Below are 15,280 nucleotides of genomic sequence, written 5' to 3'. Positions count from 1 at the left end.
CTCAAATTCCTGGGCTCAAGTGACCCACCCTACCTCTGCCTCCCAAGTAGCTGAGACTATAGGCGTGTGTCAACACACCCCACTAGTTTTTCTTATTTTTTTTTTTTTTTGCAGAGATGGGATCTTGCTATTGTTGCCCAGGCTGGTTTTGAACTGCTAGTCTCAAGCGATCCTCCAGCCTCGGGGTCCCAAAGTGCTGGGATTAACAGACACGAGCCACTGTGCCCAGCAAGCAACAATTTTTATGAAAAATAAGTAGATTTTTTTTAAAAAAAGGTAGTGAGAAAAGTGATATCATTTACATTTCAGCAAATCTCTTAATGTCAGATTTAATAGAAGGCAGCTGGATTCTCATATCTACTTCTGCATTCAATCTGTTGTGATAGTTATTCTGACTGAAATATATAAGAAGACTTCCCACAGAAATGTAACTTGAAAAGGAAGGAATTTGTAGATTCCTGGAAAAGACCGAGGAGCAGGCATAAATCTTTGGACCACACTTTGAGAAGCAATGGCATATCAGAAAATCAGCTTCCATAAGACAGTACCTGTAAGAGCCTAAAACCATCTCAGAAAACAGAAACTAGTAGAAATGGGGATTTGACAACTCCTGCTTCACTAAAAATAACCCCACAGAGTAGTATCTTTCAAACTGCTTAGTCATGAGAATCACCTAGGATGTTTGTTAAACACAGTGATGCCCTGGCCCTACCACCAGATAAACTAAAACAACATTTCACGTTAACGAGCTCCAGATTTTGCATTTTAGAAGTACCAAATGATTCTTAAAACCAAGCACACAAGGGAACCCTGCCCCATAGGGAAACTGACTGACAGTGGGCCAGAATCTATGTAATGTTACTCAACTACTGAGTGAAGGAAGAATGATGTGACACATACATGCAACTGGAAACTGGTTCTTCAAATGATGCTCATCTATAAAATGACTTACAGAAGAATTGATTACAAGGAATGAAAATGATTTTGAAGAGAAGCAATGTCCCTTAGGACTGGCTTAATTCTAATCACTTACTTGGGTACCAACAGTGATGTTTGGCATTGAAGAAATACCAGCACTGGATTTGGGCTTTTTATTTTTTGCTCTAGCTTTCTCTAACATTTTCTTCCTTTGACTAAAAGGGACTACACCCCTGAAAGGGAAAAACATAAATTGGTCAAATAAGCAGCAAAGCAGCCCATTAAATAGTTTTGAAATTACACATATTATCATTTAAGCATTTCTAGTATATCTCCAATATTTTTGCTTCAGAATAATATCAACATGTGTGACTTACCCTTAATTGCAACTTATTCATAGGTTTAATAAATAACTAGATCTATTTCTATTAAACCTTTAGGATTAAATTTTACAGGAAATGCATCGATTTTTTTCTTCCAAATAATTATATGTCATTAGGAGATTCCCCTATATTATTTCTGCCAATGTAAATTTACTGTTAAGTCCTTAAAATACAACTAAGAAAAAATTTAATGCCACCTTTATAACAGAAAAGCTATAATTACATAAGGCAGAAAACATTCATATATAAAATGAAAAATTACTCCATATCCTAAACTTCCTATTACATAAAAACAAAGTAGATGTTTATATATGGGAAAAAAATGATTAAAAATTCCCCCAAATGTTAATAGTAGTTACTTTGAGTTGTAGGATTCTAGATGACTTTTGTTCCTACTTTATACTTTTATAGAATTTAATAACTATAATCACTAAGAATGCATTACTTTTATAAATTTATCTTTCTAAAAGCTTTTTTTAATGTTACTTTACTCCAAAGTGAAATTTCCCTCTCTATAAAGCATTACCTTTTGATTGACCTTCCCATGTTGGCATTCTACTCAAAGCCCCTCTCTACAGGTATAAAAGCTGATAAGAAATTCCTCCTCCCTGTGAGACTCACCACCAGTATAAATTGTTCTCCAGCTGGGCACAGGTATAAAGGGCACAGCAATGTAAAGAAACTATCCGCTCTCCTTGAAGTTCAGTGTAAGTCTGTGCAGTGTGCTCTAATTTGGAAGCCACTGAACTTAAAGTTTCATCCACCCATGTGGCAACCTAAAGAATAAATATTAGAGGTTTAAATAAAAACAAATAATTTTTTCAAAAGGACTGTGGTCAAAACTAGGGCAAGGCATACATACTCCATAGACTGGAATTCTAAAATGTTTTGGGCTAACTGCTACAAAAATAAGTGATTCGAAAAATTCCTTTAAGGCATTAATCAGAAGTAAACATTTGTTCCAACAATTTTTAAGAGTTCAGTGACTTTAACGCCAAACTGATAATTTGAGGCATAATATCCATATCTTCTCAATCTGTATTTCATAGCTTCTCAATGTTTCCTCTTTTCTCAGCTCAGCACTTTTCTTGAATATTTTTCCTTCAGGTAAAGTAGAAAGCTACTTTTAAAGTTGGATCATATTAATAGTATAAACTAGGTAATGAAAAAATTATACATTGGATTATGCTACTGAGGCTTGAGATACTTTATATTTTTGTTAGATAGAAAGATAGAAAATGAAAACATGAAAGGGGGCAAGAAGAGAAAAAAAAAAACCAAGAATTTAAGCAAGGACTGTTTATCAATGAAAAGTGTTTCATACCTTGTTATTTTCTGTAGCTACAGTTGCTCTTATGCTATTTGCAGACAGGAGGACTATCTTTTCATTGGTTAACCCCAAAAATGTTGCTCGTGGATGATGTAATGAAGGATTCTTTGAAAGCATAAGAAAAATAATTACTATTTTGTATGTTGATGTGTAGAGCTATTTAATGCAAGATTTAATAAAATAAAATACCTGGGCATTTCTGTAAGGCTCAGATTCACTCCACTTCCACTGATAAAGTTCTCCTTTACTGCTCACAGCCAAAAGCTCAGAATATAGAGCCCCGATACAGATGAATTTTGTTCCATCCTGTAAAGTAGAAATGATACAATGGTATAAATATAAAAACTGCCAAATATGCTGATTTGAACACTGTCACTTTAATCACTACATCAAATCTAGATTGATGATGAGAACACACAAAGCTATGCACAGGCTTTAGCACAGCCTGCAAAGAACCCCAAAACATGACCCCGGCTCCCTCCATGAACTCACTCTCTCTCTCCTCCGGTCACACTGGCCTTCTTCCTGTTCCTGTACACTGTCCACTATGACCATACCCAAAGACCATTGTCCTTGCTGTTCTCTGCCTGTGTTACTCTCTCAGGTGAGTCACTCCCACAGAGGAGACCTTCTCTGACCATACTTTGTACAAAACCACTACGCTCACATTCTAGCTCCTTATACTTTCTTTTTAGTTCACAGCACTTCACAACCTGACACATTTACTTGCTTATAGACTATCTCACTCAAATAAAAAAGCTTTATCTTGTTCACCACTGTATCCTCAGAACTTAGTGTACAAAGTAGGTGCTCAATGAATGGGATGAGTCAGTGAAGCAAAAGAAAACAAAACAAAACAGACAGACTTAAGGAGTTAAAGCAGAGAAAACCAATGTCAAAATATAAGATTCTTCTCCGGGAGGCTCTTCCAAGGGTATTGAAACATATGTCTATATTTTGTTGTTTAAGGTAAAAGTTCATTTACTTTTAAGGTGATAAATATGAACTAAGCTGGAATGCAATTAAATTATTAAAAGCTTGGCCAATAAATATAAATAAATAATACCAATGATAACCATAAAACCAATGGTCAGAGCCATGAACGTACCCAGAAATCTCACAGCAAAACTTGCCAATAACAGATTTTTGGGTTGGTACTTTTCGAAACTTCTCTCCTCTCTTTGGGATTTTGGCTCCAGGGTACGCTAAACTAATAGTGTCTTCTGGTTTTCTGCCAAATTCCAATCTTATTTGGTCAGATGGGTTATAGTATAGTGCTCAGCTAAAGCTTATAAAGTCTACCAAGATTTATAATAACAACAAGCTATGCCTTAACATTGTACTAAAAGAATACTAATTTTAATCTTCTATTTTACTTGTACCAGTCAGCCCTATTTTCAGTTCACTTCTACGGGGGGTTGGGAGAGAGACCAAATCTGGAATTCTCGAGTTAGCAATTCCTCTCTTTCCTTCACCATGCATATCTGCAAAGCACTGTTTACTTTCTCCACGGCAGCTGCATCAAATCCTACCTTTTCTACCTCATACTCTCTATTCAACTCCTTGATTAAAAATTAAGGATGATGGAATCAGACCAAGTGAGTCCAAAACCTATATCCAACCATTTATCAAGTATGTGACTTCAAGTAAACTGTGTAATCCCCTCTGAACCATTTCTGCACCTCTAAAATGGGTAGTGTAAGAACACACTAGAGGAGCAGGGTAAAAACTAAAGTAAGTAACATATCCTCTTGACCCTAGAACAACAAGGGTTTGAGCTACAAGGGTCCACTTACACATGGATTTTCTTTGGCCTCGGCCACCTCTGAGACAGCAAGACCAATTACTCCTCTTTCTCCTCTGCCTACGCAATGTGAAGACAACATGATCAACTTCCACTTAAATAGTAAATGTGTTCTCTTCCTTATGATTTTCTTAATAACATTTTCCTTTCTCTAGCTTACTTTATAGGAAAAACATAGCACATAACACATAACATACAAAATAATATGTTAATCGACTTTGGTAAGGCTTCTGGTCAACAATAGACTATTAGTAGTTAAAACAGTCTATAAGTAATTAAATATATTAGAGGGAGTTGAAAGTTATATGTGGATTTTTGACTGTGTGGGGGTCAGCGCCCCAAACCCCTACATTGTTCAAGGGTCACTGTATAAAGTGCACGGCAGAGAGCCCAGTGCAAACAAGTGCTCAATCAAATTCAACTATGATTACTCTGCTCTCCTCTCTTCAACTCCTAATCACCCAGAAAATGATAGCTGTCAAGTGCACAAGCTTCCTCAATATTCTTACCTCTAGATTTACTTAATAAAAGCATCATTCTCATCTCTTCTCTTCCTCCCATCTCAGAGAACAAAGTGTTCTCCTTCACTATTTAAAGATAACCCCCACACACGCTGAATGCAAACCCTTCTCATATCCTCCAGCAACCATCCAAACTAATCTCTCCTTCAGTCCTACTCATGGTAAAGTGAATTACTGCCTGGCTGTGTTTCACCTTATCAGCTTTCAGTACGGCAACAATTGCATTACCAACTGCCAAATCAATATACCGTGTACTTAATCAACCCATCTTCTCTTCAAATTCTTCAAACCATTCACCTCTGTTCATCTGTTCTGGAACCTATCCTCTCCCTGTTCACAGGTCACCACTCTCTACCTTCATGACTATTTTCTCCATCTCCCTAGCAACGTCAGGCACTCCCTGCCAGATTCTGTCCTTGTCCCTTTATTCAAATTATGCTTCACCCTCAGCCTCAGTGACTGCATTTACTAGAGCACTATGCTTTTAAATGTGTAAATCTCCTATCTCCAGACTTACCTGCAAGAACTCTCATCTTGGATGTCTGTAAAAGCACAAAAACATCTCCAAAATGAATTCATTATCTCCTGCAAAGCTGCACCTCCTCTGCAGTCCCTGACTCCGTGAATGACATCTACCACCAACTGGTAACAGAAGACACAGGAACTTGGGAGCTCTCCTCAACTCCCCCTTTTCTCTCATCGATCTACTAGTAAACCAGGGTGGCACTCATCTCAAATTCTGCTCATATTCTTCCTTTCCTCTGTCCCCACTCCCCCTACTTTGGTTGGAATCCTCACAATTCCTCTCTTTAACAACTCTACCATTCTCATAACTGACTCTAGATTTTTTCCTATTCCTTTCTCCCATGAAGAAGCCAGGTGTTCACTTCCTTAAAAACAAACAACAAAAAAAATCCCACCAATCTCATTATGTCACTTCTCTAAGGACTCTGCTGGCTTCTTAGTTACTACAGAACATCTTAACTTCTTGAAGCTTGGCAAGTGGTCAAGTTGTCCCCATCCTAACTCTACTCCTACTCCCTACCACACATAGGAGCAATTCTGAACTTTTCACTGTCCTGCAAACACACCATGACCTTTCATGACTCTAGGCTCATGCTTGATATGCTTGGAATACCTCTGCATCTTGGTCAATGCCTACTTCACCTTAAAAATGCTGCTTTAGGCCGGGCGTGGTGGCTCACGCCTGTAATCCTAGCCCTCTGGGAGGCCGAGGCAGGTGGATTGCTCGAGGTCAGGAGTTCGAGACCAGCCTGAGCAACAGCGAGACTTCGTCTCTACTAAAAGTAGAAAGAAATTATCTGGCCAACTAAAAATATATATAGAAAAAATTAGCCGGGCATGGTGGCGCATGCCTGTAGTCCCAGCTACTCGGGAGGCTGAGGCAGTAGGATCGCTTAAGCCCAGGAGTTTGAGGTTGCTGTGAGCTACACTGACGCCACGGCACTCACTTTAGCCCGGGCAACAAAGTGAGACTCTGTCTCAAAAAAAAAAAAAAAAAAAAAAATGCTGCTTTAAATGCCATCTCTCCCATGACGCCTTTGCCAAATCTCTCAGGTTATTATTAGTCATTTCCCAAGCTGAACCCTTAAAGCACTTTATTCATACCTTCAGTCTAGCACTGATCACACTGTGAACACATTACATCCTATGTGAATGTCTGTGTTCCCCATGAAGGTCCATACCATACTCACCTCTACATCACCACAGGCCAGCTTAGCACCATAGCACAGGTGGAGCAGGCTGACTCACTGCTGAATGAATAAATGAATCTTAACTCCAACTTCTTGAAGTAAATGCCTTACTAGAGCAATATAATCCTGAAAAACCATCCCAACATGAGAGCATGGTGTGTGAGGCCCTCTCAGAACTGATTTGCCTATATCCTTCAGGGATAGGCCAATGTCCCCCAGGATGGTGCGTCCTGGATGAGCTAACTAAACCCCAAAGGCCCTGAAAACCCACTACGGACAAATGCAAATAGACGGCACAAGCACCAACCACAGGAAGAAGACAAAAAAAATCCACCTGTAACTTCTTGCCTGCTTCAGATTTGTCTGTGGAAAAGAAACTTGATTGTACACAGAGAAATACAAAACAAATACACACAAAAGGACAATATTTTAGCTTACTCATTTCATAAAACAATGCTTTTATTGTTTAATAAAATACTAATTGCTGCTTCTGAGCAAGTTGAGGCCTGCTCAACCCAACTCTAAAAAGTGGGTATCTGTGTTTCCTTAAAGATCAGTATTTTGTGGTGATACACACACACACACACACACACACACACACACACACACGCACGCACATTTTTAACAAAACTAGGTGAATCAGTAAATCTGCAACTGTCTAAGAAACATAAATGGGTCATCAATCTAATCAGAAATCCTTCCCCAAAAGGAGAGGGAAACTTAAAAATATGATGGAAATGACCTAGTAGCCAAAGCTTTAAAAAAAAAAAAAAAAAAAAAAAACCACTCAGCCCAGCAATATGAACTCTTACTACTACATTTAGTAATTTATATTTTGAAAAAGTTGGTCTTTCTGTTCTTAAAATTTTCCCCCACGAAACTTAATTTTCATCTTTTTTGTTTAATTTTTCTACTATCAGCAAACACTGGTTTTACCATTTAGGTACCAGCCCCAATTCGTGTCACTCAATGCAACATAGTGTGTATTATGGCTGGAATGGATTGAGAACTACAGATTATACTGTGCAATTTGGTCATCTGTGCTTATTCACACTTTCATTTCTCCTTGCCTATTCTCACTTTTCCATATTCTCCTAATATCCAGCTTTTCTCTCCCATGATTTCTCATTTTGCTCTTACTTCATTATTAAATTACATTCATAACACACCTAGCTCTTAACAGGTATTTCCTGAAAGCTCCCAAGTGTCAATAAAAACAAAACAAAGACCTCCCCCAGTCAACTTCCACTTCTAGAACCCTTTGCCTTCACTCTCATCAGTGTGGAAACCACAATGATGGCAAAGCAATACAACCAACAAGTTTGATCACTTGGTTCCAACAAGGAGGCTGCGCCAAATAGCTTAAATAAGGGCCAATGCAATGTGTCTGTTTCCTCTCCACACCATTACAAGAATCTGAAAAACATACAACTATACAATGCAAACGGCTGGTAAGAATCAATTTACTTATTATTTCTCCTAGACTATATGAAAATAGATCAGAACGGTAAGAAATATGACTTAATAAACAGTACTGACATGCTGAATCACATTTGCTTCTTCATCACCACACAACATCCACCAAGCACTTCTCTGGGAGCTTAGTAAAGATAAAGGATGTATATGCATGCTTTAAACTGAAATGGTTTGTTCAGTTACACAGCACAAAGCCAAGTTTCTTTGTTCAGCTTCAGCAAATCTCCTTAGCATGGATTTCTGTGTAATTTTTCTACCTCCTCTCCCTCTTAGCTCTCTGTACTTGACTTTTAATAGTCTTTTGTTACTACTGTGGCTGCATTTTTCCTAAGTCCCTTTAAACTTTTTATAATAAATTGTATTATGAATATTTGAGGTTTACATGTTATAGGTACATAAACAGTAAAACAGTTACTATAGTGAAGCAGATTAACATCTATTACCTCAGTTATTTTCTGTGACAAGAGCAGCTAAAATCTATTTAACAAAAATCCTCAATATGATTTTATTAGCTACAATCCTCATGTTACACATTAGATCTCTAGATATAATTCAGCCTACATATCTAGTACTTTGTTATCCTTTTACCTGTATTGCCCCATTTCCTCCACTTCCCCCCCTCCTGCCCCCACTGGCCTATGGTAACCACTGTTTTATTTTCTCTTTATATTATATGTGACCCTTTTTTCTTAAAGATTCCACATGTGTGAGATTAAGCATCTGGCTTATTTCACACTTAGCATAATATCCTCCAGGTCCACCCAAGTTGTGGCAAATGGCAGGATCTCCTTCTTCAATGGATATTTAGCTTGTTTCCACATTATCTTGGCTACTGTGAATACTACTACAATGAACGTGGAAGTGCAGATATTTTTACGAGGTATGATTTCAACTCCTCTGAGTATATTCCCAGAAGAAAGACTGCTAGGTCCTATGGTGGTTCTATTTCTAATTTCTTTAGGAACCTCCATACCATTTTCCAAAATGCCTGTACCAATTTGTTCCCACCCAACAGTGTTCCCCCCAACAGGGTTCCTTACCCTTGACAACATTTGTTATCTTTTGTCTTTTTGATAATGGCCATCCTAATGGGTGTGAGATGATACCTCATACTGTGGTTTTAATTTACATTTCCCTGAAGATTAGTGATGTTGAGCACCTTTTCATATATCTGTTGGCCATTTTTATGTCTTCTTTGGAAAATATCTATTCAGGGGCTTAGCCTATTTCTTATTTTTAACTTTTGTTTGTTTGTTTTTTACTTTCTAGGAACTGGGAGAGGATGCTCATTTTTTAATCAGGTTGATTTCCTGCTGTTGACTTTTAAGATTTCTTTTATAAATTTTGGATATTAACCCCATCCCAGATAAGTGGTTTGTAAATATTTTTCCCAGTCTGTAGGCTACTTTTTCATTTTGTTGATTTTTTTCTTTGCTATACAAAAGCTTTTCAGTTTGATACAGTTCCATTTATTTATTTTTGCTTCCATAGTCTGAGCTCGTGGTATGAGATTTAAAAAAAAAAAAAAAAATCACTCTGAAGGCCAATGTCCAAGAGCTTTGCCTCTATACTCTCTTCTAATTTTATGATTTCAGATCTTACATTCAGACCTTTTATCTACTTTGAGCTTATTTTTGTGTACTGTCTAACTTAAGGATCCAATTTCATTCTTTCATGTGTGGAAATCCAGTTTTCCCGGCACCATTTATTGAAGAAACTATCTGTTGTGCCCCACTGTGTCCTTTTAGTGCCCCTGTCAAAAATCAGTTGACCATATATATTTGGATTTATGTCTGGGGGTCTCTATTCTATTCCATTGGTCTGCGTTTCTGATTTTATGTCAGTACCAGGCTGGAAATCTGATGCCTCCAACTTTTTCTTCTGTATTGCTTTAGCTATTTGGGCTTTGTTCTGGTTCCACACAAAGTTTAGGATTGTTTTTTCTATTTTTGTGAAGAATGCCATTGGAATTTTAATAGTGATTGCATTAAATCTGTATATTGCTTTGGGTGTTATGGATATTGTGGCAATATTATTAACAATTTTTCTGATCCAAAAACATGGAATATCATTCCACTAACTTGTGTCTTAATTTCTTTCAGCAATGTTTAATGGTTTTCAGCGTACAAATTTTCCATTTCTTTGGTTAAATTTTTTCATAAGTGGCTTTTTCTTGATGTTATTATCAATCGAAGTGTTTTCTTGATTTCTTTTTCAGTTGTTATTAATATATGGGAATGCTACTAATTTTTTTGCTGATTTTTGTATTCTGCAACTTTAATAGATTTCCTTTATTAGTTCTAACAGGTTTTTTTGTGGAATCTTAGGGTTTTCTACCTATAGGATCATGTCAACTCCAAAAAGAGATAATTTCACTTCATCTTTCCAATTTGGATGCATTTTATTTCTTTCTCTTGTTTGACTGCTCTTGCTAGCACATCCAGCACCATGTTGAATAGAAGTGACAACAGTGAGCATCTCTGCTTTGTACCAGATCTTAGTGGAAAAGCTTTCTGTTTATCCCTGTTGATTATGATGTTAGCAGTGGGGTTTCCTAAATGGCCTACGTTAAGGAACTTTCCTTCCATACCCAAACCTTTAGAGTTTTTATCTGGAAAGAAAGCTCAACTTTGTCAAATGCTTGTTCTGCATCAATTAGGATGATCATGTGATTTTTGTCTTTCATACTGCTAATGTGAGATATCACATTAATTGATTTGTGTATAAACCAGCCTTGTATTGACAGGGATAAATCCCACTTGGTCATGGTGTGTAATTTTTTTTGATGTGTTGCTGAATTTGGTTTGCTAAGACTTTATTGAGGATTTCCGCATCAATGTTCAGAGATTGATATCTTTAGACTTCTCTTCTTGCATTGCTTTTATCTGGCTTAGGTGTCAAGGTGATTTTGGCCTTGTAAAATGTGTTTGGTTTAGATTTTTGTTGAAAGTAGCTTGATATAAACATACAGTTATAATTTACATGTATATACAACAAATAATTAAATTTCTAGTCTAAGAAAAATAACAGAAAAGTGAAAAACGGAGCCATGTTAAATAACTGCCTAATTGAAAAATTACCTCTTCTCATCAAAGTAACTGAATTATAATATCAAGGCTATTTCCAGAAGTACAATGAGCAGTCACACATCCCAGAAAAACAGTCAAAAACATTAGATGCATAGATGGATGGATGGATGGCTAAATGGTGGAGGGGGATTAAGGGGGGAGAGAGAGGAGTCAGGGGGGAAGGAGTAAAGAAGAGGGGAGGGAGGACAGGGAGAAGCAGAAAAGATGGGATTCCTGGGGGAGAAGTAGCATATATAAGAAAGATGATGTTTCTGGGTAAAACGCTTCACAAACCAGTATAAATCTGGGTAGTTCAACTGTGAAGATCATAGTCTTGGACTTAGAGCACAGATTCAGGTACTCCTACCACTTCTCACTTTGGTACAGACAACTTGTTAGTTTCCTATTACACTAAATTATTACTGTAATGAAAAGTTTTTATAACTTGCATTCTAGTTGAGACAGACAAGGGGTATGGACTGTATCTATTCATCCTGTGCCTAATTCACTACTAACAGAGAACCTGGCACATAAAATACAATTGGTACATGGATCTAACTTGGAAATATCCAAATCCACTGGGGTCTCTCACCTTCCCATGACCTGCAGGAACTGCCTGTTCTCTCTTCCCAGAACAGGATCATGCTTCTCCTTGCTCTATACATTTTACATATACTAACTCACTTAATTCTCACAGTAATCCCGTAAGGTAAAAAATCATTATTATCCCTATTTTACAGATTAGAAAACCAAGGCAGAAAGAAGTTAAAGAACTTAACCAAGGTCACACATTTAGTAACTTAGGGTTAGGATATGAAATCCAGTAGTCTGGCTCCAGAGTCCACATTCTTTGTTGTCACTCTATATGGCCTCCTATGATTCCCCAAAGCCTCTAGTGCTTAATTCTACTATGGTTTTTATTCAAAAGGATTAACATTATTTTTCTTCTTCCTATAAAAACTCTTGCCCTAACATCTAACAAAAGGCCTAACACACAGTGTACAAGTTACCTAAATTAATAATGACTGAATGGCACGACCCTCACTTCTTGTCTTCATGGAGCTTTCAACATCCCCATGATAATATTAGTTTTGACGTTTAACTCAAAGAATAATTTTTGGAAATAAATATTTATAGTTTGCAGTTACCTAATATTTTCAGTCCAAGATTATACTGCAAAAGCTTACAGAAAAGAGAATATTTCATCATTAATGGAATTTTATTAGCCTACAATATGGTAAAATTTTGAAGAACTGGTTGTTTCTCTAAATAGATGTTGGAAAACTAGTTACTAATCCAGTTACTTTACCAACAGAATTTCTCTTGTACCCTAAGAAAAGAGAATGAAAATTACTGTGGATACTAACCATACTTAATATTTAAGAATGTTGGATTAGGTCATTTCTGAAATTAAGCTAGGATGCATATTTTGACAACTCTCCCCCTCCCCGCCCTTCCCACCCCAAAAGCAATACTACTTTCCATGTTTAGAAGGAAACCTAATGCCACAGGAAAAGTACTAATCAGGATTTCTGGCTGCATTACTAGATCTGCCATGAAGAAGCCATGTCAGCATAAGCAAAGACATCAAGTTTCCTCATCCATAAAAATGAATGGATCAGAGATAAGCTACAAGAACTTTTCCAGCTATAAAATTCCCAAGTTTACCATTATGAACAAAATTAGGACTATCCTTTAGCAGCCTGATATGCTGAGGATGTAGAAACATACTATTCTGTCAAAACAATGCAACAGCCCACCAAGATTTAAAAAAAAATCAAGATTATAAAGAGATCCACATTTTAAGAATAAATATTAATTTGTATGAGTAATCATCATTTGTCTCCTGCACTAGACTTCAAGTTTTATAAGGACAGGCTCATCCTGGTGATAAATTTAGCCCCCGTAACTACCAAAGCACCAGGTATTTAGCAGCAATCAATCAACATATGTCTGTGGCATGGTGGAGTTAAAATGATGGATGCCTGCTCTTCAAGTGCTCTGGTTTCCAAGTGTTGGCCCATGCACGACATTCAAACTGCCCCAAGCTGCGAATTCCTCCTGGGCCCGTCATTAGACTCCACTCCTACTCTTGGCAGACTAGTCTCTTCTGGTGCTGGTACCTCCTTGGATGAGCGCTAGGAACCATATGCATCCTGACCCTATCTCCTTGCATTCTCTACCTACCTCTCCATCCCCTAACAAGCCTTCCCCCAAAATCTTCCACTCTCTAGGTATCACTACCCCCAATTTTGGGAAACCAATATGGTCTTACATATTACCTGTTTCTTCATGTGGTATTTATTTATATCCTGTTCCCCTGTGTAATAGTTTTTCAAGTTGCTCTAACGTTGCCTGAAAGCAAGGTCTTCTTTCCCTTTAACAGCTTTCTACATTCTCTGACTGTATCATTCACCCCTGCAAACAAGTATCTAATGGCATTTGTTGATGAATGTGATAATGCTTAACAGTTTAATTGAGGGTATAAGCTGTTCTTTCCCAGAATTGAAATCTGAATGTCTAGGTTTCAATCATGAGCTAATAAAGTGTTTCTTTTTCTGATGCTATTTTAAATTAGATGTTTAACAGAAAAAAGGGTATAGGGTAAGATATAGTTCGTTTCACATACTGCTGCCTTCCTTTCATTCAATGTCTAAAAAACTGAGGAAATGACACGCTAAGAGTGTATTCAGTGTCATGATGTCACAATGCACTTAGTAACTGTCTCTGAAAACAAGCTGTACCTAAAAGCGCGCCTATCAGTAAAGGCCAACAAAAGCTGGCTAAATATAACAGAGTGTATAATAGCTAGGGGAAAAGCTTGCTAAACTTGTAATATTCAAACTTGTACTTTAATTAATTAAATAAAAGGGATGATAAAGAAGCCCATACTAATATGTGATGGCACTATTAAAACATGATTCACGAGTCCTCTATTACTTCCTGCCAACACAAAATAGACACAGCCCTAACATGATCCAGACAGAAAAACAGGAAACAGTAAACAATGTACAAAAAAGAAAAAAACAGAAAAAAAAGTAAAAGCCCAATGGTTTAAATCACTCTCTACCATATGAAGTAAAAGTAGAACTTGGGACGTTTCTAGTTTTATGGAAATAAGAGAATACAATTCAGGGAAACTTTGGCAGTTGCCAAAGGAAACAGAATAACCTTTTGCTTCCAAAGAGACTGATTAAAATTCATGTTCTTTCTTGCATTCAAACTTTCCACATGAGCTGAATGCAGAAGAAAATAAATGAACTACATCAAGACTCACAATAACTACGGAAACATAAATTTAGAAAGTTAATAAGAACATGTTCTGTTTCAATATCCCAAATTCAAGTTCAAATTCAGAACAAGGAAAAGAAATCCATATCAAACTCTTCTTATCTGCTAGAGATTAAACTTAAAATTACCATCTTCTTTTAGTTTACTTCGGCTTAAGAAAATTTCCTACCCAACTAGCAGAAGAAACAGGCACACTGAAAAAACAAGTAGAAAACATATGGCTCCCCATAGGAGTCTTTGAAGATCAATTACCAATTATTTTTACTTAAGACAATGAAACATACATACCATTAGTATGTATCAACTCTGTTTCACTTGTGACATTGATAGATTTTCAAAGATTCAAATCAACTTAACAAATCCTAGATGTTTTCTAGAATCCAGTCATTGCACTATTTCTGAGGATGCAGAGCAGAACTCGTCCTAGTCCATTCCTATTCAGCCTGTTTTGTCTCCCACAGCATTCAAAGCAAAGGGCCTGTCAGAACTCACTGCCATTAAGTGGGACAGCTAACTAATCAAAACAACACAGATCCCTAATCTTGTCATGACATGCATGCTGTATCAATGACCAAAAACTTCCCCAGCAGAAACTGGTATCCACCTGACTTTTATAAATTTCATAGAACAAATTTCTACTAAGAAATGTAGCATCAGTTATTCGAGTAATTATTATCAGAAAAGAAGTCCTAGAACAGAATGCTGGTGTTACCTAGAACTACCATCCCAATTTTGCTGCTTTACTTCATCAAGTAGGAAGAAAAATAGCACCCC

The 15,280-nt window shown here is 37.0% G+C and overlaps 1 protein-coding gene across 3 annotated transcripts in view; it reads right to left on the bottom strand.

The window, feature by feature from the left end:
* The window catches only part of UBR5 (ubiquitin protein ligase E3 component n-recognin 5), a 126,890-nt gene that overhangs the window by 54,293 nt on the left and 57,317 nt on the right, over positions 1 to 15,280 (bottom strand). For all 3 annotated transcript variants that reach the window (XM_045561919.1, XM_045561920.1, XM_045561921.1), the window contains 4 exons: positions 2,821 to 2,937; positions 2,626 to 2,736; positions 1,923 to 2,077; positions 1,034 to 1,151 (listed from right to left, as the gene is read on the bottom strand). In XM_045561919.1, the coding sequence (XP_045417875.1) occupies positions 1,034 to 1,151; positions 1,923 to 2,077; positions 2,626 to 2,736; positions 2,821 to 2,937 (501 nt within the window). The remainder of the gene's footprint in view (positions 1 to 1,033; positions 1,152 to 1,922; positions 2,078 to 2,625; positions 2,737 to 2,820; positions 2,938 to 15,280) is intronic.

This window comes from Lemur catta, chromosome 9, assembly GCF_020740605.2.
Source record: "Lemur catta isolate mLemCat1 chromosome 9, mLemCat1.pri, whole genome shotgun sequence".
Taxonomy (NCBI): Eukaryota; Metazoa; Chordata; class Mammalia; order Primates; family Lemuridae; genus Lemur; species Lemur catta.
The sequence above is the reverse complement of the archived record's forward strand: the minus strand, read 5'-3'. Positions and strand labels throughout refer to the sequence as shown.